General features: G+C 36.7%; 1 protein-coding gene across 2 annotated transcripts in view; it reads left to right on the forward strand.

Moving 5' to 3' along the window:
- Positions 1-19,029, forward strand: part of LOC114495694 (cytohesin 1 interacting protein) — a 64,470-nt gene extending 45,441 nt beyond the window's left edge. For both annotated transcript variants that reach the window (XM_028511070.2, XM_028511069.2), the window contains 5 exons: positions 3,310-3,412; positions 3,626-3,719; positions 6,527-6,596; positions 13,000-13,066; positions 15,653-19,029. In XM_028511070.2, coding sequence (XP_028366871.1) covers positions 3,310-3,412; positions 3,626-3,719; positions 6,527-6,596; positions 13,000-13,066; positions 15,653-16,119 — 801 coding nt within the window. In that variant the 3' untranslated portion in view covers positions 16,120-19,029. The remainder of the gene's footprint in view (positions 1-3,309; positions 3,413-3,625; positions 3,720-6,526; positions 6,597-12,999; positions 13,067-15,652) is intronic.
- The last annotated feature ends 1,103 nt before the right edge of the window (positions 19,030-20,132 follow it).

Genomic DNA, 20,132 nt, shown 5'->3' on the forward strand with positions numbered 1-20,132 from the left:
ATGGAGACTGTGATTTTCATTCGATGTGCGGTTGTTTTGGTAGTTCTTTATTGTTTTTGGTACCATCAAGGAAAGAAAACATTGAAACATATAAATAAAATAAAGGCCCCTGAGACTTGCTCAACTTTATTCTTAGTGGCTCCAGTCTTCCTGTAAGTCAGACTAATCAGAAATGCTTGATAACAGCCTGGCCTTAAATAAAAGAGTGAAATACTCTTTATAGAAGTGCATTTTGTATATTTTCATTCCTGATATGTTTGCACAATCATTTTTTATACTGCAGCCAGATTCTAAATCTGTACTTTGATATTCAAGAACCACTTGAAAGCATATGTATTTGTATATAAGGGCTGCATGCATTCTTATATAGCTCCTATTACATTTCAAAAATACTGAAGATTTTATTTTATGAGAAATTTGTACTTTTTATCAATGATGGCACTTTATAATTATTATTTGAAACACTTAAGAACATTGCTTTACTTGCATGTTTTAGGAAATTTGGAAAACATTCTATAGGTTTCTATGTAATAGCCTAAGAATATCATTTCTTACTTGCTGTCTGCTTTTTAATGTCCATGTTTGTAAAGATGGTGAATTAGGTCAAAGGAAATCTAGTGCAATGAATTGCAACAGTAGTAGCTTAGGTATTAACCATTTTTTCCCATTATACTTTTGTGTTTCTTTTAGATGTATTTTGCACAATCCTATTTTTTTATTGCATATCATCTCTCAGGTCTTAGGTTGGTGCTGCTTTCAGAAAACATAACTATCAGCCCCACAATTGGAAAGCCAGTGTGTATTTTAAGATAAGGAACAGGAAGCTGCTAAGTAAAAATGCTTTATAAATAAAGAAACAAACTGGAACTGTACCTTCAGTGAACAGGGAGAAGGCCATAGGAGAAAAGAAGATACCTTCTGCTTTGTGAACTCTTCTACTTTCAAATTTGGAGAAATGTGTGATTCTTCCATCAGGTTTTAAAAGCATAGTACTTAGTCCCCATTCACACAAAACACTCCGTGTTCCATTGCAGAGACTGTACTTTTTGTGACTGCTTCTTTTTAAGTGAGAATTATGCACAAAGATGTGCAGCCATTGCTACTGAAAATAGGATCAGTGACTACTCACATACTCTTATTTAAAGTGACAAATTAAGATTTTTTCTCATCCTTCTATGATATGTTACTGCTCCTCTGTGTTTCTCCCCATACCATAAACACTTATTCTACCTGGAGCAAGAGTCAAAGCTATCATTAGTAGGTCACAGGTGACAGCACCATGAGCCTTCATACCACAACATGAGCTAATGGCTTCACCTCTGAACTGGAGTATGCATATTGTCTCTGATGCAGGAACCCACTCCTCTGCACATTCCTTTTTGGTACACACTTTCCATTCCCAGGTCTGTACCATATCTCATCTCTAGTACTTATAAGATTTGCATAGTCATTGAGTAGAGAAAATGTTGTGGGAACTTTTTGAAGACTGGATAGAACCTCATGTGCCCATATTGTGCACCCATTTTTAACAACTGTTTGAGTCCTAGTCTACCAAGTGAAGGACTTGTTGGAAGCGAACAAGTCCACTTTCCTCTCTGGTTTTCTGTGGGTGCTACTCATATGCTGCTAGTGAGGATCATATAATGTAATAGAAACACAGACTGTAGATTCAGGCACACCTGAGTTTTTTTTCCCTCCGTGCTTGCCTTATGGGTTTTTTTTTTAGGAATTTCAAATTAAATAACACATACAAAATATTTAGTAATGCGCCTGGTACTAATAGAAGATCAGCAAATGACAAGTATTAGAATGACTGTCATTGGGCATGAGAAAGGACAATGTGACTTTTGTGTCTCTAAGGACTGTTTTGTCATTAAAAGTGAGAACAGAAGAAGAGAGAGAGAGAGAGAGAGAGGTTGGGATTCAATTTACTATTTCTTTCTCCTTTCTATAACATGGGGACCTCTGCCTTTACTTCCCTATCTCTAACCCAGGAATTTTAAGCTGCCGGCAAACGTATGCAGGTTCCAACTACATAAATCAACATCTCCCCTTCACAGTACTCACTTTGCTCACTGGACATAGACGGGAGGCTCTCACTGCTAATAGAGTTGTTATAACAGTGGTTTCTCAACATGATGACTGTTACAGCTTTGTTTCATGTACCACATAAACTAGGCCACCCTCCCATTTCTGGAAAGGTCTAGGCTGTGGCAAGAAGGGTCCCTGACAGAAAAACTGTTCAGGGTATCTGACAGAGATGGAAAATATAGTACATGCTCTTTAAAGTTCCATTTTACCTTAAGATATGGGGATTCTAAATGCCTTCTTGAGTGAATAGAAATCCCATGCAAGTTAACAAAGTCAAATTCCTAGAAGTTGCTTGCACATGACTGACTTCTGGTTCTAGAACTTGCAATTCTGGTAAATAAGGAGGAATGGCCATAGGACATTAATTTCTCCATAAGGAGGCAGTACTGAAATGTGGTTTAATTTTAGGAGTCAGATGTTGAAAAGACTTACTCAAACTAGAATGGTAATCTTGAGTCTTAATGAAACTAGACCTCATAATTGTGTGAAAAAGGAAAACGTGTTGTTATAAGCCATTGCGTCAATCTATGTATCAAACATTTATCCAGTGTTCTTGGTACAATTTGAAAAACAAACTGCTTTGCCAAATTGAGGCAAGAGGCAAAGCATAACTTTTTCTAATTTAGTTAGGTGATTAATGAACTAATGAGTATTCAAGCAAGTGCTCAGAAATGGAGGCAAGTCGATTATAGTACTTTTGAATTAATGAAGGGCAGATTGTCATTATTTGCAGAACTCTAATGTAAAATAATTATGTTGGCACATCTCCATTGCTGTGTACTGTTTTGTCTACTCCTGTAATGAGTACTTTAGCATGGAAGATCCTCATGGACATCTTTCTCTTTGCTCTTGGCTACCATTGTTTTATCCCATTGGGAAATGAGAAGCTTAATTTTTCTCAGTAAATATGCAATAATGATAATGAGCATCAGGTGGTCTCATAGGCCTGAAAATATAAAAGCTTGAGCCAATCTTATCCCACTTTTTTTTTTTCTCAAGGCAGATTTTTTTTTAAAAATGACTGGAATTGGCAGCAGATTGTCTGGTAGGATTGTAAAATTGGTATGTTTAATTTAATTTATATTCAGGAAAGCCTTTCCAAATTGTTCTTTGCATTTACCATTATACCTCTTAGATTAACTGACACCATTTTATTTTTTGACAAATAGATTTTGAGTTTTTTTGAATAGTGATTGTGTATCACTTTAACTTTTGCAGACTTACAGGCTCCAGAACCAGAACACCTGCTCCTCAGAGCTGTGCACTCTGATCTGCAAGATCCAGGAGGACAGCCCAGCACACTGTGCTGGCTTGCAAGCCGGTAACATAACTATCCTTATGTTAAGAATTATTTAAATAGCAAGAAGAAAAAACCTTGTGGTAGTGAAGGTCAGGAAACTGTCGTTGCTTTGAATTTTCTTAGCACCTTTATGTTGTTAAGTTTTGAGGCTTGCTTGTTTTTCTTCGTTTGCATGTCAGAAAAGATTATTGAATCAACCTCTTTAACACTCATTTTTTTCTTGGCATCTCCCAGGTGATGTCCTTGCAAATATCAATGGTGTGGGCACCGAAGGCTTTACCCACAAGCAAGTTGTTGACCTGATCAGATCGTCAGGAAACCTGCTAACGTAACTATCCGTTTGCTTTAAAAATGTTACAGTGTCTCATAATGCCTGTTGATTGAATGAATAGACTTATTGTTCAGCACCACAGAAGGGCGGCAGTGCACCATAACTTTGGGATTGGATACAGACATTTTTATCAGTTCCTTTTGTTTTTCAAGGTTTCCTCAAACTGGGACATGTTGTCAACATCTGAAGTCAGAGGACATTGATAGCCCAGACATCTGAGTGGCAGGGAGAGCATTTACAAAATTTTGATATTAAATTCAATTAAACTGGTACTCATTTTCTTTGAACAACAGAAAATGGTCCAATTTCCATGGTTGATATAATCTTGTGGTTAGAACAAATGAAAAGGTCAAAAAGGTTGAGCTTTTTCATCTTATACAACAAGCCATCTAAAACTAGAAAAGTATCTAAAAACTAGATGTTTTTCTCATCTGGTGGTCTATTTGGAAAGAAGAACAAAGTCTTCCTACACTTCCTACTCTGCACACACATACTCACACCTGCTACTATTACAAACTCACCCATAGGACATCATCTTCCCTACTGGAGATTTGACTGACTTTTCAACTATACTATCCCTAGAACTTAGTAAGACTTCAGTATTTAGTTAAAAGATGGAATTCATTCATTTGTTGAAATGATAATTCTCAAGCAAATACTATGTTTCCAGTTCTGTGATGGGCTCAGGGGAGATGGAAGGAGATGGATAAGAAAAACCTGCAGAAATAAATATTTTTGATATTTCAATTTTGATAACCGCTATGAAGAAAGTACAATAGTAAATGGGATGGAACATCAAGTTGAAAAGCTGATACTTTAGCTTAGGTGTTTAAAATGGTCCTCTCTGAGGGGGTGGAATTTGAGCTGAGACCTAACTGAAGAGAAGGATGGTTACATTAATTCTTGGTAAGAGAGTGTGTAAGGTACAGAGAGAGGTCTCTGAGTTGTCAAAACGGGCTTGGCACATCCAAGGGAGAGAAAGCAAGCCAGTGTAATTGGTGATTTGTGAACTAGGCGTGGTATAAGAAGGGATGAAGACAGAGAGTTGGCCTGGGGAAGAGTATGGGTCTATCAGCCAGGGTAAGTAGTTTAGGATTTATCCTGATTAAGGTAGGTCCTATACTTTCTCATTTGTTTTTCACAGCCACTCCATGAGGTTAGTTTTATTCCTACTTATAGATGAAGTAACTGAGGCTTAAATGAGGTTTAGTTAGTAAGTCACGAGGTTGGAATGTGACCACCTACTCTGAGTGGCAAGATCTCTTCAGCCACATCACAGCTGCTCACTGCAAGCTGCCAGTAGAAAATCTGCTGGACATTCTTCAGTCATTCTAGTCTAACACTTCAAAGGACGTTTTGGGTGTGTCTAGGAGTAGTTTTAAAAGATGACTGATGGTGACAAAGGACTGAGTCTAACTGCTAGCATTATGTCTTGGACTCTATATGGTTTTTACTTTGCACATTCAAGTTTCCCTTTACCCTGAACTAATTGGATCCATGGAGTTAGACTCGGTCCTCTATTACCACCAGAAGGTTGGTAATAGTGAGCAGACCTCAGGTGGATAATTAAGAGTTATCCACTGTTAATGGGCGGAGGGCAATGGGCAATGGGTGGAGACAGTTGGAAAGTCAAAGATCAGAAAAATGAGAGACAGTCTGTACTAATACTCAAGAGAGTAGCCAGTGTTGGCCTGAGGTTCTGCCTATAGACATTTACTGCTCGGGCAGGTCAGATCGACATTACAGATGTCGATGGAACAGATGTGCAGGGATTCTCACCATTGTCCAGAATCAGGACTGCCCCAACGAGAAAGCAGATAACATCTTGGCTAGCTGTCATCTAATTATTTTGGGTATGATGTTATTAGAAATTGAGGAAAATTTATCTCCACGTTTAATGCTATTAGTTGACCATGCCTTGAAAAATTCGTGCATCTTTAAAGAGTAACAGCTTAATTGAAGGAATCTGGGACCAATACTTTAAAAATGCATAGGTGTGTGATTCACACCTGAAATTTATCTTACTCAGATTGATGCCTTAGTAGTCAAAATAAAGGCCTCTAGTTTGTGCCCACAAAACAAATCAATCACTCAGGACAGAACAACTCTTTTAGTTTATTTTTTTTTTAATTTTTAGAAAGGTATAGGGAGAAAGAATACTATTAAATTGACAATTGTGGAATTAAAGTTTTTGAACTTAAAAGATTTTGAGGTGAGACACTCATATGAAGGTTATTATCTGATAGTACTTCTGGTTTTATTTGTTCTACTTCCAAAATTAAGGCAATTTACAGGTATAAAGGCACCTGGCATCATGGGGAGGAAAAGATTTATCCATTTCAAGAAATAGCACATTGATGCCACTGCTTAAAAGTCCCAGTGCTTGTTGTTGATGCTGTGTCCCTCATGCATAGCATAGTGTCTAGAGTGTGAACAAAGTGTCCAGTAGACATTCACCCCAAAAAAGAGGTGATTCAGCCAGGCCCCACAAGGATAGATTCTTGTAAAGAATAAGTATCATTGCCACACAGTGGCTTATATAAAATGAGCTACAGTTTACCAATTAACCAGAATCTTTCAGTGACCCTCTCAAGGGGAGTTGGTTTTTTGTTTGTTTCTTTCTTTTTCCGATTTTCTTTCTCTGAACATTGTTAAAAGATTTGGGCTGTGCCCAGGCCCTTTCAGTGCCAGAATTGTAACATTTAAGGCTAGTGCCTGCTCAAATTGTAGTACTTCCTAAGGTTGGTACTTGTTTGAATGGCTCACTCATGCTAATACCCCACCCCCTTTCTTTCTTAAAACAGGGTAGAGACTTTTAATGGAACAACAATTCTCAAAAAAGCCGAGCTTGAAACAAAGCTGCAAGTTTTAAAGGTAATTTAATTTAATACAGTGAGATATGTTTTTCATCCTTGAGCGTATGAGTGATAGAATAAAGATCTGTTTGAGGAATTTCATAGCCCTTGAGGATGAAACATCCCGAGGAGTATAGCCTGCTGAATTATCAAGAGCCACAGAGTTAGCTTCACAGGAAAATTAAGTATCACAAACCAGTGCAAGTCACTTCCTTCCTCCTTCTGAGTGTCTTTCAGGCTCAGCAAGTCAACAGGTGGTCACATTAGTTAAAGAACGTTTCATTAGAGCACCCCTCTCTCTTGATTTACATTTTGTTTTGGGAAAAAAAACAAAGAAGGAGGAGCTTGTCTTTTTGTCATTTTGTCAAGTGCTGCATGTGTGGGCAGAAAGGCATGGACTTTTTGCTTTCTATTATCTTCCTCTGTGTCCGTCCTTTCTGCCTCATTCTTACTACAAAAATCATCACTGGTACTCCTGTGACTGCCCTTGAATCTACTTCCTTTGGCACGCACACTATCCAACTTTGGAGAAGAAAAATAGTTTTTAAGAGTTTGTGCACAGTGGAGGATGTTAAATAAAAATTCCCTGGGGTGGCTCTTTGAGAGGTTTAAAAATCTTAACAGACTTCTGAGGCTCTGCCAGGCCTTGAAGTCCAGACCACTCCTCCAGTCCCAAGTGACTCTGCCCCAGGGCTGCCCCCTCTGAGCAAGGGTCCTGCGCTTTACTACAGTTGGGTGGCTCACTAGGGCTTTGTTTAGCAACAGCTGCCATTATTAGTTTTCTTTATGAAGAATGCACTTTAAATTATTGAGCCCATGAGGGTGGAGTTCTATGTATTATTTATATTTTATTTTGTATTTGTTTCCCCAACCTCATTCATGAACAAGTCCCATTTTCTTTGTCAACATCTTGTTATGTCACTTATACCTGTGATTTTTTAGAAATAAATTTGTAAAATCCTTTGAGAAAATTTTTCTGTTTGATTTCCACAGAAATTAAATTTTATTTATAGAACAAATGAGATCAATTGACATCTTTATGGTTTTCACTTTTCTTATTTCAAACACAGTTGAATAATTGGAGATCAAGGGGCAACACTTTCATTATCTACAGATAGTATTATTTAATCTATACAGAAAAACCTAAGGGAATCTATAAACATTTTATTAGAATAAAGGGAGTTCAAAGACTATTGGGTTTAAAAACTAAGTATAATAAATTTTAAAAATGTTAAATTAATAGATTATATTTATTAAGAAAGAAAAATTAGAAGTTCATAAAAATTAACATAATATATGTAAAATTGTATGCATAAATCAGAAAATGTTTTTAAAGTAAATAAAAGAGTCTACAAATATTTTGTTAGATTTACTTTTCTATGACTTATGGTTATGTTCTAATTATAGTTTCTTTACCTAAAAATTAATATTTTGATTGAGAGAAGTATATAGGTATGCAAAATAAATTTTCTATGCTATTACCCTATTCAAACACCTTGCTAAGCTGTATAATTTCTAATGAATAATCTGTTAAGATAATAATTATCTGTTAAGATAACATAAAAAAGAACATTTAGTTCTTTTTCTTACTAACTGGCTAGGGTCTACATTACAATGATGAATATACACTATCATTGTTAGCATCCTGGTTTTGTTCTTGACTTTAAAGGGAATTCTCTTCACTCTTTCATATTAGAAATAAGCTATCTCTATGAACATACTTTTCAAGTTAAAGAGGCTGCCTCCTATACCAAGTTTGCTGGTTGTATTTATAGGGCTTGTATACTAAATTTTACCACATACTTTTTTTTGCATGTGTTAAGATGGTCTTCTCATTTTTTATTAAAAAATATCTGTCAATATGATGAGTGACATTTGAAGATTTTCTAATGTAAAAACTACCCTAGCATTTTTAAAACAAACCCAATCTGATAATAATTTATAGTCTTTTAAAAATATATTTGTAGATTTGATTTGCTAACATTTTCTTTAGATATTTGAGGGTAGCCCTACTTTACAAGTAGAATGGCCTGTACCTTCCCCACTACAGGTTATTGCTCCTTAATTTTGGTGTCACATTTACTGCAGTTTTAGTGTGAGCTGGGGAGTATCTTAATCATCAGGGCTTGAAGTTCTTTTTTGGTGGGGATATTTCTAAATTCTGTTTCAGTTTCTTTATTAGTTATAAGACTGCTCAGAGTTTCTGTTTGGGGTTTTTTTTGGATCCAGTTTTATTGAATTATGTTTTTGTTAATAAAATTAAAAAATTTTCAATTTATTGCATGCATTTATAATAAAAATTCTATTCTCAGTTTTTTGTTTTCTATAATAACTGATTATATCACCACTTTTATTTGTACTACTTTTTATGCCTTCTCATCTTTTTATTTCTTGGTAATTCTCTCCAGAGGCTTGTTGAGTTTTTTTTTTTAAACAGTATTTTGGTTGTGGGTTCAATCCCTGGTCAGGGCACATTTAAGAAACAACTAATGCATGCGTAAACAGGTAGAACAGCAAAGTGGTCTCTCTCTCTCTCAAATTAATTTAAAAAATAAATAAATTTAAAAAACAGTATTTCAATTTGTGCCAATCTTTTATCTTTTGCTGGTTGGTTTTAAGCTGTTCTTTTGTCTTTACCAATCTACAGTTTCACCACAATGTGATTGTGTCTGAATTCATTTCTAAATTCATACTGCTTAGAACTTTGAATTTTCAGTGCCCTTTTCATCTAAACACTGGTGACTTTCTTTAGTTTTAAAAAACTTTCAGCTTCATCTCTTCGAATATTCAATTGACCCTTTAACGGCATAGACTTGAGCTGTATGGGTTCACTTATACGTAGATTTTTTTATCTTGTAAACAAATGATATAAACCTATGGCATCAATAAATATAGCACAGTACTGTAAATATATTTTCTCTTCCTTACAATTTTCTTAATAACACTTTCTCTAGCTTACTTTAAGAATATAGTATGTAATACATATAACATGTAAAATAAGCATTAATCAATTATATATGTTATTGGAAAGGCTTCTGGTCAACGGTAGACTATTAATAGTTAAGTTTGGGGAGTCAGAAGTTACATGCTTATCTGCAGATTTCTCACTGTGCCAGGGTAGAAGGGGCTCCCACATTGCTCAAAGGTCAACTATACCTTCTTTACCATTCCCTGAATCATCTTCTGCAGTTTTTGTTAGACATAATATTCTAGAGTCTCTTGATTCACCTTCCAAGCTTCCTAACAATTCTTTCATATATTATGTATTACTATATCTTTTTGTATTGTTATTACTATATCTTTTTTATATTCTTTTTGAATTCCATAGTAATAATAGCTTCAGTAATGTTGTCTGTGTTCTGTATAAAATGTGTTCTTTCTATTAAAAGTTCATTTTTTATTTTCAAATAGCTATTTTCATGTTTATATGTTCTTTTTGCTTCAGATTTCTTATTCTTATTCACACTGACATCATTTCTCAGAGAATTATAAATATTCTCATTTTAAACTCTTTATTGACACTTTTATTTTCATTTTTATTTGGAGAGAATCCATGTACTGATTATCAATTTTATTGTTCTTGTTACTAAAGTTTAGCAGGTGTTTTGGAGTTTAGATTGCCTACTTCCCTTGCACGGTGGCCTCTTCCACTCAACATGATAGTTGGGCAATTGCCTCCACGATACACTTCAGAGCTCCCAATCCAGAGCCAGGTCTGGCAGCTTGGATGCCTTCCCTGGAGGGTCAGTGTGCTGCTTGGCTCAGGTCATGAGGCTCAACTTACATGCTCTTGCCCCTCTAGGTACAGGCTCTATGTGAGCCACAGCCACCATTAGGTTCTTTCCCCAGACTCCTTTTCGTGGGGGTGGAGCTTTAGCCAAAGTTCTTTTCTCAAGCAGGAAAACTTGTCTCTGTCCTGTGCTGCATAAGTGCATAGAAACTATATATCTCACCATAAGATGCAAATTCCTCACTACCTCTTTCTGTTTCTCCAAGTCCAGCAGACCTTTGGGTTCATTCCTGCTTACCATTTTACATTTCTTTCCCTTCTCTAAACTTGCAGTTATGAGGTTTCCAGTTCATGTCTTGAGCCTCATGTGTCTTGGGTCTGACCTATCACGGGGGTCAGGCTGGCTTGCCTTTCACACAATGACATTTAGTTTGTGTGTCCTACGTAAGTGTGCATTCTGTTCCTCAAAGACTCCTGTTTTCAGGGATTCCCTTTCTCATGACCTATGATTCAAATGTTTAACATGAAAATAGTATATCTAATGGGCTATCTGGGGGGGGTACTTTTTTCTAACTCTGTTATTTATTGGGTTTGTAGCTCTTGGGCAATATTTTGCTACAGTGAACCTTTGTTTTCTAATCTGGAACTTTTTTGGACAGTTAGGAAAATTAAATAGCATGTTATCCATGAAAGCACTATAAATGTAGCAAAGTGCCATGGGTATATTTAGCTTTATGTGTGTCTCATATAAATTGGACACATTGTAAATATAGCCAATTGAAAATATCCAGTCTATGATAGTTGAAAATTGTTTCAGGAAGCCGTTCTTTTATAGGCTCATTCAACCAATATTTACAGAGCTGCTGCTAGGTGCCAGGCACTGGCCTCGACACAGTGAGGGGATATGGCCAGTATGGTTAAATCTCCCATGCGCTTTAATTGTCTTCTAGTGGTGAGAGATTAAATTTGTCCAAATACACAACTGTGATGTTAATATCAGCCAGAACCAGACTCTGAGAAAAATAGGGAAGCTTAGATACAGGCTAAAACTCTTAGTCACTTCTACATATTTGCTCTTTACACTGGTATTTTCTTGGTTTAAATGACGACATACTTAGATGACTGGGCCAGATCAAGAGATTAGATATTTTAAAGGCTTTATATATTTTTCCCCAAAAGTTAAGTATGTGGCAAGCCCTGACTTTGTATTACTGGATAAGTAGGTGCAAAAATACAACTTGCTCGTCTGTCTGTATTTAGTTTTGATTGTCAAGCTAGCTTCGTGTTCCCCTAATTGACTATACACTTGCAGGAGAGAACCCTCTCTAAGAAAGAAGAAAGGAGTTGGTATACAGGCCAGATCTTGTTAGTTCTATACTCCTTGGTTCCCTAACTCTGACCTCCATGTGACTGATGAAAGGTTCACCCAGATAACAGCTGTGATGTCAGTAGCCTGGCAGTCTTATAGCCATATAGAGACTTCATTACACTGCAGAAAGAACAAGAAATGAATGGATCTAGGCATTTTATGGCTTGAATTTATTGCTTGCATATTATATTTGCAACCATAGGATTGCTGCTAAATGTTACTGTTATCAAGGATTGGAAAACCCTGCCCTGTGATTGTTTAGTCCCTAAATTGAGACAACAGCTATTTTCCCCTTAAACATTCATTTTCTTTTCCTTAGGCCTTCCCCTCCCAAATGCACTTCTTTTTCTATTCCTTCTCATACCTTATCTGCCCTTTCCAACAAAGCTGCCTTTCCTCTGGCACTGGTGTCCACAGGCAAAGCTGAGCTGTGCCTGCCTGCTAGGCTGGCTGTGGGCACCTGAAATAGCAAAGGAAGGGGTGGAGTGGAGAACAAACAGAAGGAGAGAGAATGAGCCTTTGGCACTGCCTTGTGAGTTGCCTTTGGCCTGTTTGGCTTTCAGTTCCCATCACCTCAGCCCAGTCTGTGGGCTCGTCCAGGCCTCACCTGCCATCTTGATCATCACATCAGCCACTTCATTCCCACCCTGAGCTACTGCTCTCATGAGTTGAGCTGCCAAGGAGGGATGCTTAGCCGTGTTTTAAGTTTAGCCTTCCAAGGAAGCCTCTAAGAACAGGTTGACTTCCCCTTTTTGGTGTAGAAAATAACAAGATGTCTAACAGAAAAGACTTTTGGTGTTCCAGGTTTAGAGGATGAGGATGGTGTTTACTGAGCAATTACTAAGATCTAGTCACTGTTCTAATTATTTTGTAACTACTGACTCATTTAATCCTCATGATAATTCCAGGGATTAGGTTCTGTTTTTGTCTTTCTCTTGCATTTCATCGTGTCTATGAGGGGAGCCTAGAATGGAGATCCTTGTCTGAACAGAGAGTAAATGGACACAGATCCAAGCAATCTGGTTCTATAATACTTTTTAAATGAAAAAAGAATAAATGTCAGTGTTTCTATTGTCTACTGTTTTTATTGTTTCTGTTGAAATGATGTCATCATTTCAACTTGTTGGTGCTACTAGATTATTTCTTGAGAAAATAGTATTCCCATTATCCCCCTTTTATACAGAAAAATATCTTTCAAATGAATGGGAGGGGTTTTTAGTGCTAGAGAGAAAGGGAAAATTTTAATGACAAATCTCAACACCTAGAAATAAATTGCTATCTTCACTGAGATTTCCTAATAATTTGCAAATTATTTTTCCTCAGCAAAACTTGAAGAAGAAATGGGTGGAGTTCAGAACTCTGCAGTTACAGGAACAGCGCCTGCTTCATGGTAAATATGATTTCCTGTTCAGAAACCACACTAACATTTCACCCTTTCAGTGTTCTGCCTCTAAATTGCTTTGAGATTATCATCATTACAAGAAAAGTTGTCTAGCATGGATAAAGCATACCAGGTTGTGTTTCTTTGTAATGAAATATACATATTTACAGTAGAATAAGGCAAGTCACATCCCCTCCTCCATACACATAACACACATGCATAACCACGCGCACACACACCTGTGTGCCCACACTTGCAAGAGTCACCTAGGGATTGTAGACGAGCAGTTGGAACAATTGTCTGATTTCAACAGATGAATGAAATTCCTGAGAATGTTCGTGGCTCAGGGGCTTCATAGTTCTGAGAAACTCTTGAGGCTGGAATGGTAGCACACATCTTAAGTAGAGCTCCTATCATTTGTTCAAATTGTGCAGTTTACATTAAGGCAGAGAAATTCTTCTTCATGGCCTCCAAACCCAAGACAGAAATGTGAATGATCATTAGAACAGTAAATTCATGGCTGTTGCTATGTGTACAATCTAAAAGGAAGAGGTGAGCTTAAAATTTGTTGATTTTACATTAGCTATGTGAATAGTGTAACCTGTAGAATGAACTTATATGTTCAAATAATTTATTGAAACCACTAGCTAAGTGGGTGTAAAATATAGGTTTTACTTTCTTCATATAATACCATGCCTACAATCACTATTTATAACCTAGGTGTCTGTCAAAAGTAAAAATCTGTTTACAGAAAAAGAGATACATTTAATTTTTAATTAGGCACTAATGTTTGTCTTGGAGGTTTGTGTTGAAGTTGTTTTTTAATCAAACACATGTATGAGCTATTTCTCTTTTTATGTATTTAACTTATTTAAAAATTTTATAATAGATATTTTTGGGGGTGTGAACATTGCTAGCAAGACAGAGGTACAACATTTAGCTACCTCTTGGATTCTGTAGACTTGAAGGTTTGGAAAAACTTTGCTTCCACTTTCAGAGCATTCTGGAGTAGAGACAGGCTTTGTCTGGGAGTCTGTAGAAATGGCCTTGTAGAGATGAGGTCCTTCGTTCAGAATCAAGGAGACTGTCTCCTCATGAAGCCATTGTTGTACATGTTTTTTGAGAGGTCGAAGTTCTTCTTTAGTTTACTTTTTTCTAGACCTAGACTAAATATTCAGGGCATGAGATTTTACAAAACAGCTGCTCTCTAATCAACTCATTGCAAGGTGAAATAAAGTAGGTTGTATTAACAAAAAGGAAAAAATATGATTAGTCACTGAGCACTGGCCATACTCCACCTTACAGATCAAAAGGAAAATAAAGTCTCCTTTTATATTGTCAACCAAGGACAAAGGAGAGCAGCAGTATAAACAATCAACACAAAGTGAAACTGTTTCTGAATGAGCAATGTTCTATTACTTTTCTTGAAGTAGTTACAGTCCAATTACAGTCATCCCTTGGCATCCATGGAGGACTGGTGCCAGGATCCACCCCTGTGGATACCAAAATCTGGGGATGCTCAAGTGCCTTCTATAAAATACTGTAGTATTTGCATATAATGTATATTTACATATAGGCTCCAGCAGGGTGTGCCTATATTCACTTCATTTATGTGGGTTCAGTATAGTGCTTGGTGCAATGGCAAATTCAAATTTTGCTTTTTGAAACTTTCCGGGATTTTTTTTCTCCAACATTTTAGATCTGTGACTTGAATCCAAGGGGCTTTCTCAGACCAGTATTACAGACACTCTCCTTCCTTTTAGCAGTACACCAGCCAGTATAGGAGCAAGAGAGGACGGGATGTTGGTATACAATTAAAATTTAAATTTGGAGAACCCAGATGTAGGTTATGAAAACATTCAGCTAAGCAGATACTAAATTTAATTTCTTCAAATGAATGATTACTTTTTGAGGGCAGGGCTGTTTTCTGGGTACAGTATCATTCCAGAGCATTCAAATATTACAAATTCTAATAAGAAACTTGGAGTATTGAGGCTGGATGATATCCTTTCTGTTTTAAGCACCTTTAGGTTCTTTATAATGAGCATACAGGTGCAGGTTTTATAACTGTGTTTCCCCTACACTTCAAATGATATAATAACTTTACAGTTGTTAAAAGATAATAGTTAAAAATCAGAGGAAATAAATGGAGAAATCCATAAGACATCATTTCCCCAAGGATATTCTTTGGAACTCCATTTCTGTAAATTTTAATCAAGGGTTGCAGAGTCACTTCAGTTTAAGGTATGATCTTTTTAAAAATGTATAAGGCACACTGGCATAGAGTCATAAGAATCAAACTGTTGACATATAAAGATGCTTGTTTAAATTTATTTAATCTAGCATTACCATTTTCCTGATCGTAGAACTCTTTTACATGGCAGATTCGCCATGAACAATAGTTTGGGAAATCCTACTAAAAGGTTTACCAGATGGCCTCATAACCAGTCACTTACTCTTGCAAGTTAAGGGTCAGTGAAAAATATTATTCATCGTTACTATTTCTTACATCCTTTGAAGAGAAATGTTGGTGTATTTCCTTGTCGAAGTGATGGCTGAACCATTCCACAGTAGACTTTGTTTTCTGCATTCTAGGTGATGCAGCTAACTGCCCAAGTTTGGAAAACATGGACATAGATGAGTCACTTTTGTTTGGGAACTTGCCAGGGTCAGGCTCAGCCCTCCCGGACCGGAACCGCTTTTCCAGTGAGAGCAGTTGTAAGAGCTGGCTGAGCTCCCTGACGATGGACAGCGAGGACGGCTATCAGACATGCATGTCTGAGGACTCCAACAAGGGCGCCTTCAGCCGGCAGACAAGCACAGACGATGAGTGCTTTGTCCTCAAAGATGGGGATGATTTTCTGAAGAGGTCATCTTCGAGGAAGAACCGGAACATTAGTACCGCCAGCAGTGGGTCCATGTCTCCCTTGTGGGAAAGCAACTTCTCAAGCATGTTCGGGACCCTGCCCCGAAAAAGCAGGAAGGGAAGTGTCCGGAAACAACTCTTGAAATTCATCCCTGGCCTTCACCGCCCTGTGGAGGAGGAAGAGAGTCGCTTCTGAAAGCTGGGATGCCTTCCCTATGAGCTTATTTCATAAATATTTCTAGACTTGTTTAGGTCAACTCCACCCAGCTTAGTGGGAAAGTACAAATGAATTGCAAAACTGACATCCCATTTCATGGCAATAGTGACCTTTATTTAAAGTTTTTCTATCATTACTTTTGCTTCTTAATTTTTCAACTAGAACAGCTCAAGTTCTAGGCAGACAGTAGGAAATAAAGTTGTAAGTTAGATCAAATGACAAACCAACACAAGTGCTTGCTCACTCCAATGCTGCCTGTGAAGACAAGAGTCATATTTATTTTGTAGATTATCCATGTGAAAAATTGAGAACTTTGGAGGCAAGTGTAAATAAGAGAATGACAATATAATTATTTGGAATACATTATGTAGGTTAATAGGTAGGTATCAAAACTTTATGTAAGCTGTAACTCAGTAACCTCTGGAGAGGTTTAAAAATAGGCAATTTTGAATGTTTCTGTTGAAATCTATCAAGGATTATAAACAAAGATGATCATCAGCCCTTTTCATATCCACAGTGACAATAAAGAAGGAACTATATGTAGAATGAGGGTTTAAGTTTCATGAGATCCTTGGAAAGATATTGTCTAAGGTGGGTGTTGAGGAAGATTATAATAAAGTTTGTTTTAATAGGTAGTCTAAACAAAATGGATGGAAATGGTATTCTTGCTCAATTCACTTTTCATTGTGCCTAAATATTGATGACAAGACTAGACCTCTCAAGATCCTACAGCTTTGTGATATTTTTAAAAAACAAATATAAAATTTGAAAAATTAGAGTCAAGAAAAGGTTTTTCCTCCTGTAGATTTTTTCACCACAATCCTTACTTTATGTTATGTATTTTAAATAGTTTTTGCCTTAACACTCTGTAGCCTATTAATTATGTTAGTATTACATTACTTCTAACATTCAATCACATTTTTGTTCAATGCCCATTAAAGTCCATAATTTTTCTCTTCTGGTGATACAGCTGCTCATTATGTATACTCTAGAGTAGATAAATCGGACAATGAAATAAATAGCCCTTATTGCCTTTAAGTTGTGTGTGTGTGCACACACATGCATGTTTGGGAGAAATAGAGATCTCATAGTTGATTTTGAGTAGGACTGCTGCAATTAAACAAACTGAGTGAAAAATGAGTCATTTGAGAATAAATGGAGGAGAGGGTAAGGAAGCCTGTAGGGTAAGAAATAAATAATGAAATAAAAATGAAAGATTTCTAACCAAGACCTGCTCTCTTAATTCTTTGAACTCATAAACATCCTGTGGGCTCTGCTTGAGAATCATTCACATGAAAAGCAGAGTGCACCACGTTTCACAGAAACAATGCCTAGCAGGTTGAAAATGATTTTCATGTGATCCCTGAAATAACCCTGTAGATAGGGGTTAGGCTTATAGATAAAGAAGCAGGAATTTGGAGAAATTCCCATGGTCCATGTCAGGGCTGAAATTGGAAGCCAGTTTTTCCTGGCTCTAGCCTATTATCTCTATCTCTCTAGATATTGCTTACTCTTTTGCTGGTTATGTGCAGTTATCACCATAGGCCACAGGACTCCTCCACACCACCCCTGTAAGAATACATAAAATGTACAATTGTAGATATGGCATGGACTAAGGATATTGTCTTTGGTAAACAGGGAAACAGACACACACTTAGGGTGACTCTCCTGGTCTCCAGAAACAAGTTTTCAGATACAGTCACATTTATAATTGCATGGTTAGTGATACATTTATTTTCAACAAGGGCTTGCAAATGGGTTGTGCTGACTGACAGTGCTTATTTCTTATCATAGACTAGAATTATCATGTTAAAGATATGCTTGCATGAATGCAGCATTTTCTGTTAATCCTACTTCATGGAGCTCAGGGGAAAGAAATATCACATATATGAAGAAAGATGACTTTAAAGTCTTCTACAATGGAACAATGATTTGAGAACTACCACAGGTCTGGGAGAGCAGACCATAGGGCATTTACTTTTCTTGTGGCTTTTAGTATTGAATGTAGTGTGATTCTTGTTTCTTACAGTAAACATCAAACCCAAAGAGGCACAGGAAGGGGGCAAAGCAAGTTCCACTATAGTCTGTGGTACAAAGAATTAGTGTCAAGAGGTAGCTTTGTTCTGGAAATAAAGAAAAGCACTTTTTAAAACCAAAGTACAGGAAGGAAGGGCATGATATGTTTTGTGTGTTCACAAGTTGTGAGAAAACTAGCTATTTAGTGGAAATGTGGGTAAATTTTCACAACATTACTTTTCAGGCTGAATGTGGTCTCACTAGGGCTTTGGTTTTCATTTCTCTGATCTGATGAAACAATGACACACTTTGATGCAATCTGCTAAGAAAAGAATTGAAAAGTCAAGTGCTTTTCTAACCCTCAAACTTGTCATATATGTAAGATTGGTGAATTACATTAATTGGTGATTGACAATTTGTTATGAAAATGCATTTTCTAGTACAGCATTGCTAAACAAGATTTGAATCATGGATACTGGGAATTGCTCTTGTCATGTGGTTAAAGGAGCATTGCCATGTCAAACAGGTGGAAATGATATTTTTTGAAATACAATTTTACTCATCACTTTCTACTCTGTGATACTTTTATGTCTTAGTTGCTTGATGCAAGAGTATTAAAATTATAGTTTATAATTTTAATGTTTGATTTCTTTGCACTGAAGAAATCAAATGTGGGCACAGTTTATGTGTACTGATTGTAAAGTGTAAGTATTTATGGATGTATATAATCTAAGGACAGTAAATAATACATAATAATGATTGAATTATTTAGATCACAAAATTACTGGTAATTTATATCAATTTCCTGCAGAACTATGGGCAATAAAAAATTTGATATGTTTCTGAAATAAAGTGTGCTATTATTCAGTGTCAGAACTTTTTCTCTCTCTGTCTCCATCATCTGTATCTGTATCTCTTTCCCTACCTACCTTAAATGAAATGATTGTTTTAAATGCAAATTTCTAAAAATCTGGAGTAAGCCCTGGTTGGTGTGACTCAGTTGGTTGGGCGTCTTCCCACAAACCAACATGTCAAGGCTGGATTCCTATCAGGGCACAGGCCTGGTTTGTGGGTTCAGTCCTTGGTCAGGGCACTTATGAAGGGCAATGGATCAGTGTTTCTCTCCCCCTCATTCTCTCTCCCTTCCCCTCTCTCTAAATAAAATAAAATAAAAACTAAAAATCTGGGTTGAACGTTTGATACTTCTTTGAACCTCTTAAGGTTCTTAAAAGGTACTGCCTACTATTTGAGGTTTTGCACTTATACTAGCTCACTATTGTTATTTAACAAATTAGTACAAATTTAGAGGCTTAAAACTTGTCTCAAAGCCTGTGGGTCAGGAGTATGGGCAAAGAGTAGCTCAGAGTCTCACAAGGCTGCAATCAAGGTGTCACCCAGGACCGAGTTCTTGCCTGGAGGATTGACTAGGAAAAGGATTTATTACTAAACTCCCTCCAGTTGTCAGAATCATTTTCTTGCACTCATAAGATTCATAGCAGCTTGTTATAAAACCAACAATGGAAAGAAAGGCTGCAAGCAAGACAAACTCTTAAATAATAGCAGTGTAACTACAGTAGTGGCATCCCATCACTTTTGCCGTATAGCAGAACATAACCGCAGAGGGACATCCTATTAACTGCCATGTTCTCTTTGTTAGATACAAGAAGCAGGGATCATGCAATGGCATGAATATCAGGAGGTGGGGATCAGCACCATCCAAGGAGTTCATAAATTTGATAATGTAAAGATAATAAGTGTCTCTAAACTTTTTTGAGTAAAAATAAATTGTGAATGTTACCATTTTAAATTGTTCTATAAAGAAATGGCATAAAGATTATAAATCTTTGAAATTAAATAACCTGATCAAGATTGTATAACTAGCCAAAAAGCTGAGTAGGAAACTGAATCCAGATCTATTAATAACTCCCAACTTTATCTCCCAGGTACATGAAATGATAGAAGATTTTAAGAGAATA

Source organism: Phyllostomus discolor, chromosome 4, assembly GCF_004126475.2.
Source record: "Phyllostomus discolor isolate MPI-MPIP mPhyDis1 chromosome 4, mPhyDis1.pri.v3, whole genome shotgun sequence".
NCBI lineage: Eukaryota > Metazoa > Chordata > Mammalia > Chiroptera > Phyllostomidae > Phyllostomus > Phyllostomus discolor.